We start from the raw sequence: 21,052 nt of genomic DNA, 5'->3' as shown, positions 1-21,052 counted from the left end.
ACCGAAAACCTACCGACCGCTATGCCTACCTTCATGCCTCCAGCTTCCATCCCGGACACACCACAAGATCCATTGTCTACAGCCAAGCACTGAGGTACAACCGTATCTGCTCTAACCCGCAGACAGAGACCAACACCTAGAAAATCTCCACCAAGCATTCTCAAGACTACAGTACCCACACGAGGAAATAAGGAAACAGATCAACAGAGCCAGACGTGTACCCAGAAGCCTCCTACTGGAAGACAAACCCAAGAAAGAAACCAACAGGACTCCACTGGCCATCACATACAGTCCCCAGCTAAAACCCCTACAACGCATCATCAGGGATCTACAACCCATCCTGGACAATGATCCCACACTTTCACAGGCCTTGGGTGGCAGACCAGTTCTCGCCCACAGACAACCTGCCAACCTGAAGCATATTCTCACCAGCAACTGCACACCGCACCATAGTAACTCTAGCTCAGGAACCAATCCATGCAACAAACCTCGATGCCAACTCTGCCCACATATCTACACCAGCAACACCATCACAGGACCAAACCAGATCAGCCACAACATCACCGGTTCATTCACCTGCACTTCCACCAATGTAATATATGCCATCATATGCCAGCAATGCCCCTCTGCTATGTACATCGGCCAAACTGGACAGTCTCTAAGGAAAAGGATAAATGGACACAAATCAGACATTAGGAATGGCAATATACAAAAACCTGTAGGAGAACACTTCAACCTCCCTGGCCACACAATAGCAGATCTTAAGGTGGCCATCCTACAGCAAAAAAACTTTAGGACCAGACTTCAAAGAGAAACTGCTGAGCTCCAGTTCATCTGCAAATTTGACACCATCAGCTCAGGACTAAACAAAGACTGTGAATGGCTTGCCAATTACAGAACCAGTTTCTCCTCCCTTGGTTTTCACACCTCAACTGCTAGAACAGGGCCTCATCCACCCTGATTGATCTAACCTCGTTATCTCTAGCTTGCTTCTTGCTTGCTTATATATACCTGCCCCAGGAAATTTCCACCACTTGCATCTGAAGAAGTGGGTATTCACCCACGAAAGCTCATGCTGCAAAACGTCTGTTAGTCTATAAGGTGCCACAGGATTCTTTGCTGCTTCTACAGAACCAGACTAACACGGCTACCCCTCTGATACTTGACACCATGCAAGGCACTGCATTTAGCCGTATGGAGTGGAAATCCATCAACCTCATGAAGAAACTTGCACAAATACAGACAGATATCATCTTCCTTTCCAAATGCAAACGGATGGACATCATACCTAATGGACTAAAGGTAAAAAATCCACTACTATCTACATACTACACAGACCACAGTGAGAGATTATGCCATACTCTATCGAAGAAACTGAGGAACCACCTGATCAGCATCCTATACAGCAAACAGGAAAACATCAAAAAAGAGCTCTCCAACCTGGAGACTCTCATCAATAACCAAACTTCCATACAAACGGACTTCACTAAAATAAGACAGGAGATCTACATTACTCACTTCACCTCTACAAAGGAAAAAGGACTGTAAGCTGTCTAAACTCCTACCTGCCACATGGGGCCACAACCGTGGTACAACTAACCCATCCAGCAATATCGTCAATCTATCCAACCACACACTCAGCCCAGAAGAACAGTCTGTCCTATCTCGGGGACTCTCTTTCTGCCCTGCCACCCCCACCAATATGATACAGTTCTGCGGTGATCTGGAAGCCTACTTTCGCCGTCTCCGACTCAAAGAATTCTTTCAGGACAACACTGAACAGCGCACGGATACACAGTTACCCTCCCACCAACAGCACAAGAAGAAGAACTCCACATGGACTCCTCCTGAGGGTCGAAATGACAGTCTGGACCTATACATTGAATGCTTCCGCCGACGTGCACAGGCAGAAATTGTGGAAAAACAACATCGCTTGCCTCACAACCTAAGTCGTGCAGAACGCAATGCCATCCACAGCCTCAGAAACCATCCTGACATTATAATCAAAGAGGCTGATAAAGGAGGTGCTGTTGTCATCATGAACAGGTCTGACTACCAAAAGGAGGCCGCCAGACAACTCTCCAATACTAAATTTTACAGGCTACTTCCCTCAGATCCCACTGAGGAATGCACTAAGAAACTGCACCATCTACTCAGGACACTCCCTACACTAACACCAGAACTAATCAACATACCCTTAGAGCCCCGACCAGGGTTATTCTATCTACTACCCAAGATCCACAAACCCGGAAATCCTGGACGCCCCATCATCTCGGGCATTGGAACTCTCACTGAAGGACTGTCTGGATATGTAGACTCTCTACTCAGACCCTATGCTACCAGCACTCCCAGCTATCTCCGTGACACCACTGATTTCCTGAGGAAACTACAATGCATTGGTGACCTTCCAGAAAACACCATCCTAGCCACCATGGATGTAGAGGCTCTCTACACAAACATCCCACATACTGATGGAATACAAGCTGTCAGGAACAGTATCCCTGATGATGCCACAGCACACCTGGTTGCTGAGCTCTGTGGCTTTATCCTCACACACAACTATTTCAAATTTGCTGACAATATATATCTCCAGATCAGTGGCACCGCTATGGGCACCCGCATGGCCCCACAGCCGACCTGGAACAACGCTTCCTCAGCTCCCGTCCACTCACGCCCCTTCTCTACCTACGCTACATCGATGACATCTTCATCATCTGGACCCATGGGAAGGAGACTCTGGAAAAATTCCACCACGATTTCAACAGCTTCCACCCCTCCATCAACCTCAGCCTGGACCAATCTACACGGGAGGTCCACTTCCTAGACACCACGGTGCAAATAAGTGATGGTCACATCAACACCACCCTATACCGAAAACCTACCGACCGCTATGCCTACCTTCATGCCTCCAGCTTCCATCCCGGACACACCACAAGATCCATTGTCTACAGCCAAGCACTGAGGTACAACCGTATCTGCTCTAACCCCGCAGACAGAGACCAACACCTAGAAAATCTCCACCAAGCATTCTCAAGACTACAGTACCCACACGAGGAAATAAGGAAACAGATCAACAGAGCCAGACGTGTACCCAGAAGCCTCCTACTGGAAGACAAACCCAAGAAAGAAACCAACAGGACTCCACTGGCCATCACATACAGTCCCCAGCTAAAACCCCTACAACGCATCATCAGGGATCTACAACCCATCCTGGACAATGATCCCACACTTTCACAGGCCTTGGGTGGCAGACCAGTTCTCGCCCACAGACAACCTGCCAACCTGAAGCATATTCTCACCAGCAACTGCACACCGCACCATAGTAACTCTAGCTCAGGAACCAATCCATGCAACAAACCTCGATGCCAACTCTGCCCACATATCTACACCAGCAACACCATCACAGGACCAAACCAGATCAGCCACAACATCACCGGTTCATTCACCTGCACTTCCACCAATGTAATATATGCCATCATATGCCAGCAATGCCCCTCTGCTATGTACATCGGCCAAACTGGACAGTCTCTAAGGAAAAGGATAAATGGACACAAATCAGACATTAGGAATGGCAATATACAAAAACCTGTAGGAGAACACTTCAACCTCCCTGGCCACACAATAGCAGATCTTAAGGTGGCCATCCTACAGCAAAAAAACTTTAGGACCAGACTTCAAAGAGAAACTGCTGAGCTCCAGTTCATCTGCAAATTTGACACCATCAGCTCAGGACTAAACAAAGACTGTGAATGGCTTGCCAATTACAGAACCAGTTTCTCCTCCCTTGGTTTTCACACCTCAACTGCTAGAACAGGGCCTCATCCACCCTGATTGATCTAACCTCGTTATCTCTAGCTTGCTTCTTGCTTGCTTATATATACCTGCCCCAGGAAATTTCCACCACTTGCATCTGAAGAAGTGGGTATTCACCCACGAAAGCTCATGCTGCAAAACGTCTGTTAGTCTATAAGGTGCCACAGGATTCTTTGCTGCTTCTACAGAACCAGACTAACACGGCTACCCCTGATACTTGACACCATGCAAGGCACTGCATTTAGCCGTATGGAGTGGAAATCCATCAACCTCATGAAGAAACTTGCACAAATACAGACAGATATCATCTTCCTTTCCAAATGCAAACGGATGGACATCATACCTAATGGACTAAAGGTAAAAAATCCACTACTATCTACATACTACACAGACCACAGTGAGAGATTATGCCATACTCTATCGAAGAAACTGAGGAACCACCTGATCAGCATCCTATACAGCAAACAGGAAAACATCAAAAAAGAGCTCTCCAACCTGGAGACTCTCATCAATAACCAAACTTCCATACAAACGGACTTCACTAAAATAAGACAGGAGATCTACATTACTCACTTCACCTCTCTACAAAGGAAAAAGGACTGTAAGCTGTCTAAACTCCTACCTGCCACATGGGGCCACAACCGTGGTACAACTAACCCATCCAGCAATATCGTCAATCTATCCAACCACACACTCAGCCCAGAAGAACAGTCTGTCCTATCTCGGGGACTCTCTTTCTGCCCTGCCACCCCCACCAATATGATACAGTTCTGCGGTGATCTGGAAGCCTACTTTCGCCGTCTCCGACTCAAAGAATTCTTTCAGGACAACACTGAACAGCGCACGGATACACAGTTACCCTCCCACCAACAGCACAAGAAGAAGAACTCCACATGGACTCCTCCTGAGGGTCGAAATGACAGTCTGGACCTATACATTGAATGCTTCCGCCGACGTGCACAGGCAGAAATTGTGGAAAAACAACATCGCTTGCCTCACAACCTAAGTCGTGCAGAACGCAATGCCATCCACAGCCTCAGAAACCATCCTGACATTATAATCAAAGAGGCTGATAAAGGAGGTGCTGTTGTCATCATGAACAGGTCTGACTACCAAAAGGAGGCCGCCAGACAACTCTCCAATACTAAATTTTACAGGCTACTTCCCTCAGATCCCACTGAGGAATGCACTAAGAAACTGCACCATCTACTCAGGACACTCCCTACACTAACACCAGAACTAATCAACATACCCTTAGAGCCCCGACCAGGGTTATTCTATCTACTACCCAAGATCCACAAACCCGGAAATCCTGGACGCCCCATCATCTCGGGCATTGGAACTCTCACTGAAGGACTGTCTGGATATGTAGACTCTCTACTCAGACCCTATGCTACCAGCACTCCCAGCTATCTCCGTGACACCACTGATTTCCTGAGGAAACTACAATGCATTGGTGACCTTCCAGAAAACACCATCCTAGCCACCATGGATGTAGAGGCTCTCTACACAAACATCCCACATACTGATGGAATACAAGCTGTCAGGAACAGTATCCCTGATGATGCCACAGCACACCTGGTTGCTGAGCTCTGTGGCTTTATCCTCACACACAACTATTTCAAATTTGCTGACAATATATATCTCCAGATCAGTGGCACCGCTATGGGCACCCGCATGGCCCCACAATATGCCAATATTTTTATGGCCGACCTGGAACAACGCTTCCTCAGCTCCCGTCCACTCACGCCCCTTCTCTACCTACGCTACATCGATGACATCTTCATCATCTGGACCCATGGGAAGGAGACTCTGGAAAAATTCCACCACGATTTCAACAGCTTCCACCCCTCCATCAACCTCAGCCTGGACCAATCTACACGGGAGGTCCACTTCCTAGACACCACGGTGCAAATAAGTGATGGTCACATCAACACCACCCTATACCGAAAACCTACCGACCGCTATGCCTACCTTCATGCCTCCAGCTTCCATCCCGGACACACCACAAGATCCATTGTCTACAGCCAAGCACTGAGGTACAACCGTATCTGCTCTAACCCCGCAGACAGAGACCAACACCTAGAAAATCTCCACCAAGCATTCTCAAGACTACAGTACCCACACGAGGAAATAAGGAAACAGATCAACAGAGCCAGACGTGTACCCAGAAGCCTCCTACTGGAAGACAAACCCAAGAAAGAAACCAACAGGACTCCACTGGCCATCACATACAGTCCCCAGCTAAAACCCCTACAACGCATCATCAGGGATCTACAACCCATCCTGGACAATGATCCCACACTTTCACAGGCCTTGGGTGGCAGACCAGTTCTCGCCCACAGACAACCTGCCAACCTGAAGCATATTCTCACCAGCAACTGCACACCGCACCATAGTAACTCTAGCTCAGGAACCAATCCATGCAACAAACCTCGATGCCAACTCTGCCCACATATCTACACCAGCAACACCATCACAGGACCAAACCAGATCAGCCACAACATCACCGGTTCATTCACCTGCACTTCCACCAATGTAATATATGCCATCATATGCCAGCAATGCCCCTCTGCTATGTACATCGGCCAAACTGGACAGTCTCTAAGGAAAAGGATAAATGGACACAAATCAGACATTAGGAATGGCAATATACAAAAACCTGTAGGAGAACACTTCAACCTCCCTGGCCACACAATAGCAGATCTTAAGGTGGCCATCCTACAGCAAAAAAACTTTAGGACCAGACTTCAAAGAGAAACTGCTGAGCTCCAGTTCATCTGCAAATTTGACACCATCAGCTCAGGACTAAACAAAGACTGTGAATGGCTTGCCAATTACAGAACCAGTTTCTCCTCCCTTGGTTTTCACACCTCAACTGCTAGAACAGGGCCTCATCCACCCTGATTGATCTAACCTCGTTATCTCTAGCTTGCTTCTTGCTTGCTTATATATACCTGCCCCAGGAAATTTCCACCACTTGCATCTGAAGAAGTGGGTATTCACCCACGAAAGCTCATGCTGCAAAACGTCTGTTAGTCTATAAGGTGCCACAGGATTCTTTGCAGCTCCTACTAAATTACTGATGAGGTCCTGAGTGTCACAAAGTGGGAACACACTACCGCAAAGTTTCTGCCTAAGAACTGTTTTCAATACATCTTCCTTATGACAGACAATTACTTTAGGAAACCATCATCCTGGATGATACAATCTAGAAACAAAGGTCTACACACTACAAGAAGTGATAAATGTCAAAGGAACACTTCATTTTTGCAGCAAAATGCAATCACCCCCACGCCCTCTCTGCTAGTGTTTTAAGAATAACTCATCCATTATTCCCTAATGAGAGACATTTTTAATAAAAAGTTCTAGCCTTCCATTTGTTCTCCCCTACAGTGATGAAAGCTGCAGTAAAGATAAAAGTAATCTATTTCAGTGGGAAAAGCATTCCACCTTAAAATTATGACATAGATAACTTTTAACACTGTGGTACTTCCCATTTACAAGGAAAGAAGCTGAGGTTTGGGGGTTTATTTAACACTATTATAAATAAAATGTTAATTAAGCCCCATGTTCACGCGACGGTATGCTATGCTTTGCACTAATGATAAAATCCGGTGCACTGTCAGATATGCTGAAGATCATCTATTGCAGCAGCAGCTTCAGTCGTTACAGAAAAAGCAAACTGGTGATGCTGTCGGTCTAAGACTCCTTGATTAATCCAGTTACACTCCACTTTATACACACGTGTAAGCTACATGATTATAGACCGGGGTGGGCAAACTTTTTGGGGCGAGGGCCACATCTGGGTGAGGAAATTGTATGCAGGGCCGGGGCAGGGGGGGTGGAATGCGGGATGTGGAGGAAGGGGCTCAGGACAAGGGATTGGGGCAGAGAAGGGGTGCAGAGTGTAAGAGGGGGCTCAGGGAAGGGGGTTGGGGTACAGGAGGGGTACGGAGTGCAGGATGGGGCTCAGGGCAGGGATTTGGGGTGCACGGGGTGCAGGGTGCAGCAGGGAGCTCAGGGCAGGTGGTTGGAATGCACAGGAGTGCAGAAAGGGGCTCAGGGCAGGGAGTTGGGTGCAGGAGGGGTGCGAGGTACAGGCAGAGGGCTTAGGGCAGGAAGTTGGGGGGCAGGGGGCAGGAGGGGTTTGAGCTCCAGCCCGGTGCCGCTTACCTAAAGTGGCTCCGGGGTGGCAGTGGCGCACACCAGGCTCCCTGCATGCCTGCCCTGTCCCCACGCCACTCCAGGAAGTGCTGCGGCCCCTGGGGGGGAGGAGGGGGCAGAGGGCTCTGCGTGCGCACATGGAGCCCTTTGCCTCCCGGCCCGGGGGCTACTTCTGAGAGCAGCGCCGGGCCCGCAGCACCACCAGGGGTAATCCCGCGGGCCGGATCCAAAGCCCTGAAGAGCCGGATCCGGCCCGCGGGCCATAGTTTGCCCATCCCTATTATAGACAGTCACACACAAACATACATCTGCATGCCTACACACAAGCACAGATATCCCCTTCCAACTGCTACCTAAAATATACACTGGACCTCTGAGTATAATATCTGAGTACCTCTTTGCAATAACATTCAAATTCCACAAACCCATACTTACACAAGACTCTTGCAAGTAAGGGGGAGGAAGAATTGAGCTACTGAAGGAGAGGAAGGTGATCAGGAACAGTCAACATGGATTCACCAAGGGCAAGTCATGCCTGACCAAACTGATTGCCGTCTATGATGAGATAAATGACTCTGTGGATATGGGGAAAGCAGTGGATTTGATAAATCTTGACTTTAGCAAAGCTTTTGATATGGTCTCCCACAGTATTCTTGCCAGCAAGTTAACAAAGTTTGGATTGGATGACTGGACTATAAAGTGGATGGAAAGCTGGCTAGATTGTCGGGCTCAATGGGTAGTGATCAATGGCTCGATATCTAGTTGGCAGCCGGTATCAAGCCGAGTGCCCCAGGGGGTCAGTCCTGGAGCTGGTTTTGTTCAACATCTTCATTAATGATATGGATGATGAGATGGATTGCGCCCTCAGCAAGTTCGTAGATGACACTAAGCTGTAGGGAGAGGTAAATACACTGGAGGGTAGGGATAGGGTCCAGAGTGACCTAGACAAATTTGGAGGATTGGGCCAAAAGAAATCTGATGAGGTTCAACAAAGACAATTGCAGAGTCCTGCACTCAGGAAGGAAGAATCCCATGCACTGCTAAGGCTGGAGACCGACTGGCTAAGCAGCAGTTCTGCAGAAAAAGACCTGCGGATTACAGTGGACAGAAAGCTGGATATGAGTCAGCAGCGTGCCCTTGTTGCCAAGAAGGCCAATGGCATATTAGGCTGTATTAGTGGGAACATTGCCAGCATATCAAGGGAAGTGATTATTCTCCTCTACTCGGCACTGGTGAGGCCACACCTGGAGTATTGCATCCAGTCTTGGTCCCCCCACTACAGAGGGGATGTGGACAAATTGGAGAGAAGCCAGCAGAGGGCAACAAAAATGATTAGAGGGCTGGGGCACATGACTTACGAGAAAAGGCTGAGGGAACTGGGGTTATTTAGTCTACAGAACAGAAGAGCGAGGGGAGATTTGATAGTAGCCTTCAACTACCTGAAGGGGGGTTCCAAAGAGGATGGAGCTCGGTTGTTCTCAGTGGTTGCAGATGACCGAACAAGGAGCAATGGTCTCAAGTTGCAGTGGGGGAGGTCTAGGTTGGATATTAGGAAACACTATTTCACTAGGAGGGTGATGAAGCACTGGAATGGGTTACCTAGGGAAGTGGTGGAATCTCCATCCTTAGGGTACATCTTCACTACCCGCCGTATCGGCGGGTAGCAATCGATTTCTCAGGGATCGATATATCGCGTCTCATCTAGACGCGATATATCGATCCCCGAACGCACTCCTGTCGACTCCGGAACTCCACCAACCCGAACGGCGGTAGCGGAGTCGACATGGGGAGCCGCGGACATCGATCCCGCGCTGTGAGGATGGTAGGTAATTCGATATAAGATACTTCGACTTCACGTAGCTGAAGTTGCATATCTTATATCGATTTTCCCCCGTAGTGTAGACCAGCCCTTAGAGGTTTTTAAGGCCTGGCTTGACAAAGCTCTGGCTGGGATGATTTAGTGGGTGTTGGTCCTGCTTTGAGCAGGGGATTGGACTAGATGACTTCCTGAGGTCTCTTCCAACCCTAATGTTTGATGATTCTGTGATACTGTAATGCAACACTGAGTACAGGACTTTGTGACAAAATGGAAAAGCTGCTTTATCAAGTTTCATATACTAAACAAGTTCCTTCCTCCTTGATATAAATATGAAAGTAAAGTGTGCCTTAAGAGTATCTGGTATACATGCAAAGAAACAACTTTCAAGTTTTAGTCCAAGATTTAAAAGGGTGGGTGCCTCAAAGCAGGCTTCTTAGTCCATAATGAGGTGGCTTGATTTTTTGAAGTGCTAAGTGTAACACCGACAGACTCCGGTCTTCGGCGGGTGGGATCGAACCTGGGACTCTGGAAATAAATGCACAAACCTCTACTGTGTGAGCTAAAAGCCACGTGGCTCTTAGCTAAGGCTGTAGAGCAGATTCATTAATCTCTCTCTAAGTGGTCTCCGTGCTACTAGATGGGGACAGAGCACCACACCCAGGAGGTGTGTGAGTTACATTCTTCCCCTATCAGGGGGTAGCCGTGTTAGTTTGTATCCACAAAAACAACAAGGAGTTTGGCGGCAACTTAAAGACTAACAGATTTATTTGGACATAAGTTTTCATGGGTAAAAAACCCAAATACTCACCAGCAACTACACACCACTCCACAGAAACACTAACCCAGGAACCAAACCCTGTAACAAACACAGTTGTCCCCATATCTACTCTAGCGACACCATCAGAGGACCCAATCACATCATTCACACCATCACGGGCTCATTCATCTGCACATCTACTAATGTGATATATGTCATCATGTGCCAGCAATGCCCCACTGCCATGAACATTGGCCAAACTGGACAGTCTCTACGTAAAAGAATAAATGGACACAAATTGGACATCAGGAATGATAACATACAAAAGCCAGTAGGAGAATACTTCAATCTTCCTGGACATTCTATAACAGATTTAAGAGTAGCCATACTTGAACAAAAAAAACTTTAGAAACAGACTTCAAAGAGAAACTGCAGTACTAAAATTCATTTAACACCATTAATTTGGGCTTGAATAGGGACTGGGAATGGCTGGGTCACTACAGAAGCAACTTTTCCTCTCCTGGAATTGACACCTCCTCATCAATTATTGGGAGTGAACTACATCCACCCTGATTGTATTGGCCCTGTCAACACTGGTTCACCACTTGTGAGGTAACTCCCTTCTCTTCATGTGTCAGTATTACAATGCGTGCATCTGTAATTTTCACTCCATGCATCTGAAGAAGTGGGTTTTTTACCCGCGAAAGTTTATGCCCAAACAAATCTGTTAGTCTTTAAGGTGCCACTGGACTTCTTGTTATATTTCCCCTAGCTGAGGAAGCACATCCCAAGCTTCAGAGACTTCCCAGTTGAAATCCCGGACAAGCCCCCACTTGTAACGCCGACAGACTCTGGTTGTCGGTGGGTGAGATCGAACCTGGGACCTCTGGAGCTAAATGCATGAGCCTCTACTGCAGTGGTTCTTAACCTGGGGTGCGAGATGTCTTTTCTGGGGGTGCGAGACATGCTAGATATTTTTAGAAGGTAAATCATCGAAAACACAAATTAAGCACAGGCACATAAGTACAACTACTTTGTTTCACCAAACCTATGTATTTATTAACATTATACATTTTTTAACGATTACTGCATTAAATTTTAACTGTGAAATTAAAAATAAATATATAATTATTTCTCTTTCATTCTATAGTTATGATATATCCAGGTTTAAAGAACTGACCTACTTCAACGATTTTTGATAACGGGCGTGAGAACATATTTTTGAGAACCAAAGGGGGTGCAGGCTGCAGTAAAGGTTAAGAACCACTGCTCTACTGTATGAACTAAAAGCCATTGGTCTTTAGCTAAGGCTGTAGAGCAAACTCATTCATCTCTCTCTAAGTGGCCTCAGTGCCACTAGATGGGGACAGAGCACCACACACTGGAGGTGTGTGGGTTACATAAGCATTTTTTTTTCGGGGGGGGAGGGGGAGTGAGAAACAAACCCGAACTTTGCAAGCACCATGTTTCTCATTGAAGACTCTGACTATGCAAAAATTAAAGTTTTTACCTTCAACTGTTTTGGAGTTATTTTGCCAGAAAAAAATACCACAACCCAACAACTAAGGTTTGTCTTTTGTTTTTTAAAAATCGTTCCACCTTCCGATCACTGCCTCACCCATAAAGGGAAGTCACTTGAATTTTCCAATGAAATACAACTTTGGGCCAAGTGTAAATCATGGAAATTTAAGATTATGGGCAGCTGAAAAGAGTAGCCTAGAATGGAAAGCCTTTCTCAACATTAAGCATCGCATTTGCTAATGACTAATGTTGTAAGAAGCTCAACACCTTATGGCAGTATCTGTAACTGGGTAAAATGTAGTGCATGAAAATGTCTCTCCATTAGGAGGCAAAGAACAAAAGGTAACATCAATTCATCATGCGGAAAAGAAACTCATTTGTGAGGATGACAATAATAAGATATTATTTTCCTTTTCTCCATAGAAATGCAGTAACACAGCCCCACCCCTTTCTGTGCTCAGTCACTGACTATGGGTGAAGGTCCAGCATACCTCTCTCTGGGATAACTTCTGTTTATCAGCCTGTTTGACTTTGGGACTGTTAGCCAGCAGATGGCGCAGCTTCACATAGCTCTTCCATAGCTTTTGGTACCTGCAGGAAAGGACAGAAAAAAAACGCATCTTTGTCACATTCTAGAAGTACACAACATGAGTACCTCAGCTCTCACTAACAAAGTGGCAAAGAATCCCTACTACTTCACTCTAAAAAGATATCTCTGATGGGTCACATTTCAGTGGGGGGGGGGTATTGTATGGCTCTGAGTCAAAGCCTTTTTCTGATTCATGTGAAAGATTCCTCTTCTTGATATGAGGTCCATATGTCACTTACAGCAAGACTAAATACAGCCCTTATATTTTCCAAAAAAAACCCGTTTCAGTAAAAGCAAAAGGTAAAACTGCCCAATTTATGCACCGTATTTAAAAAAAAAATCATAGCAGAAGCAGACTCTCAACACAAAACACAAAAGCAAATACTTTTAAAATGAAGCAAAGGAGCGATCAAAGTATTTGCTTTAGTGATCTATTTTCTTCTATGTTTTGTCTGCACAAACAGCACAAGTTTAGAGTTGGGGTTAGGGTGAAGATTCCATATTACTGATGCTCCATCAAATAGAGCAGCAGCTATTTTACTGTTTCAGAATCCTCATAACTCCAGCACACACACCATCCCATGCTTTGCTTACTAGAGTCTGTTCAGAACTATTTCACTCCATCATTCTCCAGTGCATTTCCTCGGCCCTAGAGACTCCAGTGTCTGCTTGGTCTATAAAACAAATTGGAAACTGGAAATCTACAGGCTACTTCTACACTATTTTCTTTTCATTTCAATAAAGGATTCCAGCACCAGAACAGTTTTCAAAACAGATAATACATTTATCTGTCCAAAAAGAAAAATTAAATGACAAATAAACAAATCATCCTGCCAAGTAAAACAAACAAACCAATAAACCAACGATCCCAACCAGATTTTTTTTTTTACCCCGAAAAAGGAGAGGCAGAGACTTCTTGAAGTCCACTAGAGACTTTACTATTGCTACCGATTTTGCATGGAAGGCACTCAGATACTATGGGATGAGCAAGAGAATAAGAAAATAATAATAATAATAATAATAAAAAAGATTTACTTATGGTTGTTTTCATTTAGCTATATCAAAAACTTGGATAAGAAAAAACACACCAAATGGAACTTTTCTGAATATTTTAGTAATAGGCATTTCACACACAACATGAGGGCCTAGACTGATGAAGTCAGCTTAGGCTCTGTCTATACTCTGAGCTAGGGGTGTGATTGCCCTGCTCACACACACATACTCACACTAGCTCTCATCGAGCTATAGCACAAATATAAAGAGCACTGGAGCTGAGGTATTTGGGTAGCAGTAGCAGAGGCAGGGCTGATCCAGGACAAGGACATAGCCACAGGTTTTGTAACATTTCTACCAAGTACATAATTTTACTATTGCATGAATTTGACGTGCTTATTTTGAAAATCTAAAATTGATAAAGGAAGTGCAGAACAGAATTAGACTTCAGAAGAGGAAAAACCAGCTATATTTCAGATTCTCTAGTTTATAAAAGCCAGCTCCTGTTCCCACTCCTATTGCAGAAAATGGTAAGCTTGCCATCAACTTCAATAGTCATGTGACTAGGCCCTTCCTGAACAACAAATGAAAAAACAGTATTTAAAAAAAAAAAAATTAACATAAGCTTTGAGGAAAATTTCTTACTGAGGGTCTCCAGCATAACTGAGTTGAGCAGGCCGTATCCCGAAGTGAACAATAATGGGAAAAGTAATCACATCAGGGTTGAACTGCTCACGGTCCAATTGATCAATACGAACTGAACTGGGTTTCTAGGAAGAAAAACAATACAGTTTATCTAATTAACAAGAGCACTAGTGATATTTTATTAGATACATTATGACATCGTCCAGGACCTGACAAATGAATGACATCATCATTCTGAGAAGCGGAGAAGACTTTCAATATATTGAAGTGAATAAGAGAGATATTTTAGCCATATATGTAGAAAACCATTAATATATAATAGTATGTGGCACTAACAGGGCTGACCAATGTAAACTAATTGGCTGTCACAGCAACCTTGCAATACAGGTATTATCCTGATTTACAGGGGAGGGGGAATTGAGGTTTTGAGAGTTTCTGAGAATTTCACATGAATTGCTGAAGGCCAGACTTTAAGTTGGTACCAGAGCCAGGATCGAATCCTGCTACTTCTTACTACTATTCCTGTATTTGGTTCACTAGACCATGTCACCTCTCTAATTTTAGTTCTATTCTTGATTATCTAATATAAGTAAAGACATTATTAGACCCATCCAATCACACAGACTAAGTGGCATTAAAAATTGTAGCGTCACTCTTACAAAATGCTCCAAAGCCAATGTGTATAATGAGGAACACAGTTTTGAATAATGAGGAATACTTTGTCCTTTTCGCACTTGAAAACAGATCTTTTTAAAGCAAAACTGTAGAAGGAAGTGATTTTCACTTCACCTCCAAAAATGGAGAACATGAGTAACTCTACATCATTGCAGCTGACGTGCCGTTTGTAGTGCTCTTTGTAGCATATGCAAAAACATTAGCTAAAGTTCCACAGTTGAATCTCTCTGCACAAATATTTTCTCCATTATCTTGCAAGCTGTTTTGTTATATACCAAAACGATTTCCCACCTGGCAATTAGCTGTTTGGATGATGCTAAAGCTATCAAGTTCTCCGAAGTGCCTGAAAAGATACATTACTTAGAGTCGTCTTTATATTAAAACTGTCAATTTAGCAAAGAACTTCCACATAGAAAAGTTACCTTATTTCTTATGACGTTATTAGTTATGAATGGCTATTGCTATTACATAATTATATTATTTTTAAAATGTGTTTATAACAAATCTTTCATTCCCAAAATAAGTGTTTTACAAACAGATACCAACTATATAGAGGGATCATCTCCCCCACTGGTGAAATGCAGCCACTTCTGGAATTAAATGGGGAAAATGCTTGCCAGAGGACAGAATGATAATACTGACATGTAGATTTTACCAGTACAGGGGAAAATAAATGTTTATCAGCTATCCTTTTCACGTGATAATGGAAAATGAAATATTTTACTTGCCCATCAAAAAATTTAATCTTTAAAATTACTCCACTCATGCAAACAGGTGAAGAAAGTTTTGTAAGGCTTATATACATAATAGTTTAGATGAGGATATGAAAAAGACGAAAGGAATTTAAAAATGAGGCAGAGCATTTCTATAAGAAAAAGAGTGGTTTTGTGATTAAAGAAGCTGAATGCCATCCTAGATAATCAGACTCTAATCCTGTCTCTGCCACTGAGTCCTATGTGATGTTGAGCCGGTTATTTAAACCAACTTTTCAAAGGTGCCATTAACTGTGTGTTCTTCATTTTCTGGGTGCCAACTGACACACGTGGGGTCAAATTTTCAGAAGGAATGAGCATTCACACCAGCAACTGAAGTTGATTAAAACTTTGCTTTCAATGTATAAAGTGATATAAAACAACTGAGTACTCTGAAAATACTAGGCCATATGTGTTTCAAGCTGGACACTCAAAATTCGTAGACACCTGATAATTTTGGCATTGCAATCTCCTTGCCTCAGATCTCCACGTGTGAAATAGGGATGATAACACCACCTAATATCACAAAGCTGTTCTGAAAATAAAGTCATTACTGTCAGTGAAGCACTCAATAAGAAAATTAACAACTCTGTATTCAGTGCAGAGTTGATTGGTGTACATTAAATAAGGCCACACATTGATTAAGGAAGATAAAAGGAATTACTGAATAACTACCCAACTCAGAATGAAGCAGGGGTGCGCTGGATAAATAGTATGTAATCATGTAGTTAAAGGTTATCATAATACATATGCACAAGAAGACCAAATTAGGGTTGCACATACTTGAAACATTGCAATTTCAATGTATACATTGATATGTTGCTAGTCTGTAAACCTGCTCTTGCACATCACCAAGCCTGCCAAAGAATAGGGCAGCAAGTGTGAACTTCATCCAGGCACTGGATCAAGTGAATTCACTCCCATATAGCTATAATATTTTGCATCCCCAATTCTCTTACATTCAGTGTACTTTCAATACGGTTACTCCAACAGCACTGAGATCAAAGGATTCTTGTTCATCCCTCTGGATTCCTTCTCTCTTTCCAATTTAGCCTGTACCAAACTCATTGAACCATAATCACAGTGCATGCATGACTTATTTATAAATCAAAAATGTTTGCAGTACCATGCCAGGACTGGTAACTATCATTCCTTTGCATTCTTCTGCATATTTCTGCCATTCCAGCTCTTCCCACTGAAGCATATTGGCAATCTCCTCCTCCGGGACTAAAGGTTTGTTGCATCGTAACAAGTAGAGTAGGATCTGATGCATTGACAGCACTTCTTTCCCTCCATCTTAAAAACAGATTAAAAATATTATTTTTATTAAAATTTATTTAATAAAAATTATTAAATTTGTCCCTCCCTTCAAAGCGTTATTAAAGGAAAATAATATAGAAGTAGTAAAATGTTCAGATGGGTTAAATAAAGCACAAACTGCTCAATTAACTAATAGGAACACAAACATTTTATTGATGAATAATGCACATGCATAAGCACCTCAATTTGCTCAACTAGAAACAATAACATTAATGGTAGAAAGAATAATAGCATAAATTTTTTTGAAAGCCTCAAGTTAACTTAGTTGGCCGAATAGCTTTAAAATCTGCATGCAGAACCATAAGTTATATAGTCCAGTTACATTCTGCCTTTTTACATTTTATCATTTCCTTTTACAACAATAGTTTTAAACTGTTTAGACATTATGTGGCTTTCTGGAGGAACATTCAAGAATTTTATGGGACGTTTATGGATGCGTGCACTAAGTTATCCTGGCATTACGGACTAATATTCAGTGTTTATGGGCTGCACCTGCAGTAACGAAGACTAAAGAGTAGCCTGGGCTCATGCTGAGCTACTGTCTCTGGATGAACCAAGTACATGTGAAAACTACTAACTACTTCTGAGATGTGAAGAAATGCACATTGCCAAGACTGCGTTTTGTGACAAGAGAAAGTATAAAAAGCACCCTGACTTGGACTAAGCAGTCATTCATGACCGTGAAGACCACAAAAGTAGAGATTAATTCATAATGGTCCTGTCAGGCATTTTACTGAGGAGCTATCCACCACTCAAATTCTACATGTAAACTTGTTTGTGGAGGAAATGTTTGGATAGAAGATGAGGCATGCTACTAAGATTCCTTCAGATACGAGACTCTCAAATACTTTCCTTAAACAAAAAAAGAGTTTAATCTGTAAATATGGCGACATCATTAAGTGAAAGGATTCATCATTACAAAGAAGCAGAAATTTTCAGTCCACTTCTCTTCCATAAACTGGCCTGTTCTGGTCAAATCATAGTATGCTATCTGAAACATTCAAAGGGTCTTGTGCAAGGAGATGAGCAAAAACAAAGGTCTAAAAATATTATGATGAAAATGCTATAGCACAAAGACTGTAGTAATAGTCTGAGAATCATATGGAAAGTCTTCCTGAATCATCAGGTCAGGGTGGTAAAGTTTCAACCTCCAACGAATATAAAGAAGTAGGCAAGTGATTCTCCAATTCCAACAGGGTTAGATTGATGGAGTAAAGAAAATACTAGGATTGTGGAAGGTCAGGAACATGACCTACACTAGCAATCTTCTAGAAGACTTTCTTCAGTAGAATTAACCTTGTTCTAAATTCCAATATAAAACCTACAGCTGAGAAACATACCCAAACTCCCTTTGTAATGACAAACTACTCTTTAGAGCTACAGAAGCAGATAGAATGAGCTACACTGGCACCCTAAAATGCAAAAACAACTTCTTAATTTGAAAATATTCCCTTTATAAAGGCTGACCTCACCTGGCAACAACTAATTTATTTAATTTGGGAAGAGATAGTCCCTGAGCTGCAGCATCTAGGGTATGTACACCAAATTGCTTACTTGAACAAATATGGGGCTAATGAAGTCACAAGAAGAGAATCCATGCTGTGGTCTAAGGCCTGGGCCACACTGGGGGGCAGTGTCGAGGTAAGATATGCAACTTCAGCTACGGGAATACCGTAGCTGAAGTATCTTATCCCGACTTACCTCCCGTCCTCACCGCTCGGGATCGACGTCCGCAGCTCCCCCGTCGACTCCGCTACCGCCACTCGCTCCGGTGGAGTTCCGGAGTCGACGGGAGCGCGTTCGGGGATCGATATAGCGCGTCTAGATGAGACGCAATATATCGATCCCCGCAAAATCGATCGCTACCCGCCGATTCAGCGGGTAGTCTGGACGTACCCTAAGCCAAAGATGATGGTACTGGACCCAGTTCTGAAATCTGGCCTCTTTTAGGCTTTTCCAGTGTTCATTGTCAAAATAATGCATGTTTGTGGACTCCCACTCCGCTCACCACGGATCCCAAAGAAAATTAACTACTCCGTAATGTGTGTTTCCCTGATATTCTGAAAAATTAGGTACAGTAGATTACCGCTCTTCATCTCCGAGGCCTATGGCACTGAGCAAATATGATTTGATTAGCTCAATGTTCTGAGCCACACAATGCCTGCCATCTCAGCCATCTCATGCAGATATTGTGAAAGTTAGAAACTGTATCTCTTTAGCTCTGTTTGAAAGACATAAGACAAGAAAATGGGGGGAAGAGAAATCAAACAACTCATTTCTATATTGCTAAGAAGGCAGTGAATGAATGTGTGGGGCTCTATTGCACCAATATCTTCAAAGAAGAACTATAGATAAATAATATTCAGCAAATATATTCAGGATGATGGATTCCCATTCTGTAGAGATTAAGAAGCTCCAGGTATGTCTCTCAGAAAAAATAATAATATAAACTCACAATCAGAAAGGGATAAGATGCCTCACAATGTGGAAATACCAGTTAAGAGATGCACCTCAAAAACAACCAACCAACCAAACCTAGCAGAGTAGAACTAGACAACTTCTAACCTAGAAATAGGTTACACCTCACATAGGTCAAATCTATTTTCATTTTGTACTGAGATCAAGTGATGACCCAGAGCCACATGTGGCCAATTTTGCAAATTGCCACCAAACATTTGCGTCTGACTGAATACAATTTTAAGATGCAGGCCTGCTAAGGAGCAGCAGTGATAGATGCAGTCAGACAGCTTTTAATATCCTGACTGCAGAGGCAAGCCAAACCATGTTTGAAGCTGGTTTAGCTACAACTACGTTTACAATTTCAAATATGGTTCAAATCTCAGTGTAGACAGGGTCTTAGACATGATTCTCCTCAAGACAGATTGTTTCATGCCACATCTGCACCCTTAGTCAAAAAGCTGGAGGTACATTCTTAGAGATTATTATCTGGAATAATAATAATAAGACCAAAAGCCATTCTACTTTATCCCATGGTACTTACAGTAAGGTGGATCAGTCACTAAAGCCCTGAAGCACACTTGTTCAGCAAGCTGAAATCACTGCTGCTAAAAATAAACCCTTCTGCTAGAAGTGTCAGTGACTGTGAGAAGTGCTTCAAATGGAGATTTTTTTGGGGACAATATTAGTAATTATGTGACACCAGAAGCAATCTAGAGAGACATACTAAATGCAAGATGGCCCTTAGTCCTGTACTCTGGGGGAAGAACAGGAGAGGAGGTTACTTTCTACAAGGTCACAGAAACCCGAAATAGCAAATAAACTGAGTGCTGATGTCTGTATCCAAGGCTGAGGCAAAAAATAGAAAGGAAAGCAGAAGTTTTTGAATGAGGCAAGCAAAAGGATCCATCAGGACCTATTCACACTAGAATGAAAAGCTTTTCCGCTTGAATGGTATATGTTCTTGTAGACTCCTTCGGTGAAGTTGGAGAGCTTGAGACACTTAAGTACCTCTTCCATGTCATGAGTCATTCTGAAATAAATGCCAGGTTGGGATGGAAAGAAGTTTCCTGGTTCTGAGTGACCCAGCCATGACCAGGCTGTAACTTTATAGGATCGGGTAACTATTATCTCCAGGAGGAGAAGAAACCAGTTGTCTTTGCACCACTAAGGATCAATTAAACTTTTGTCATTTGAAGGATCAGTGGTTAAATGTATGTGAACACCTTTTCCTAAAGGATAGAGAAGTACTGTCCCTGTGGTCTATACCCCTCTCCTCCTCCACATAGCTACCAGTAACCCTTGTTTAGGAGGTAAAGCCAACTTTACGTGATATTAGGTCTCTGAACAGCCAAAATAAATAGAGGACAGCTCTCATATCAAGAATATTTCTGTGGAAATGATTCTCCTGGAAGAACCAGAAGTAGATCTCCAACTGGTATGTATTTTCGTAGCTCCACTGAAGTTATGAAAATGTATACCAATTGCGGATCTTCCCCCAGATACTGTGGGTGTGGGAAACCCCTAAGTAGGCTTTTCATATA

The 21,052-nt window shown here is 43.4% G+C and overlaps 1 protein-coding gene across 2 annotated transcripts in view; it reads right to left on the bottom strand.

Moving 5' to 3' along the window:
• Positions 1-21,052, bottom strand: part of DROSHA (drosha ribonuclease III) — a 118,395-nt gene that overhangs the window by 58,332 nt on the left and 39,011 nt on the right. For both annotated transcript variants that reach the window (XM_045003835.1, XM_045003836.1), the window contains 3 exons: positions 16,858-17,027; positions 14,305-14,429; positions 12,569-12,668 (listed from right to left, as the gene is read on the bottom strand). In XM_045003835.1, the coding sequence (XP_044859770.1) occupies positions 12,569-12,668; positions 14,305-14,429; positions 16,858-17,027 (395 nt within the window). The remainder of the gene's footprint in view (positions 1-12,568; positions 12,669-14,304; positions 14,430-16,857; positions 17,028-21,052) is intronic.

Source organism: Mauremys mutica, chromosome 2, assembly GCF_020497125.1.
Source record: "Mauremys mutica isolate MM-2020 ecotype Southern chromosome 2, ASM2049712v1, whole genome shotgun sequence".
NCBI classification, from domain to species: domain Eukaryota; kingdom Metazoa; phylum Chordata; order Testudines; family Geoemydidae; genus Mauremys; species Mauremys mutica.
Note: the sequence above shows the minus strand (reverse complement) of the source record. Positions and strands in the feature narration are given on the sequence as shown.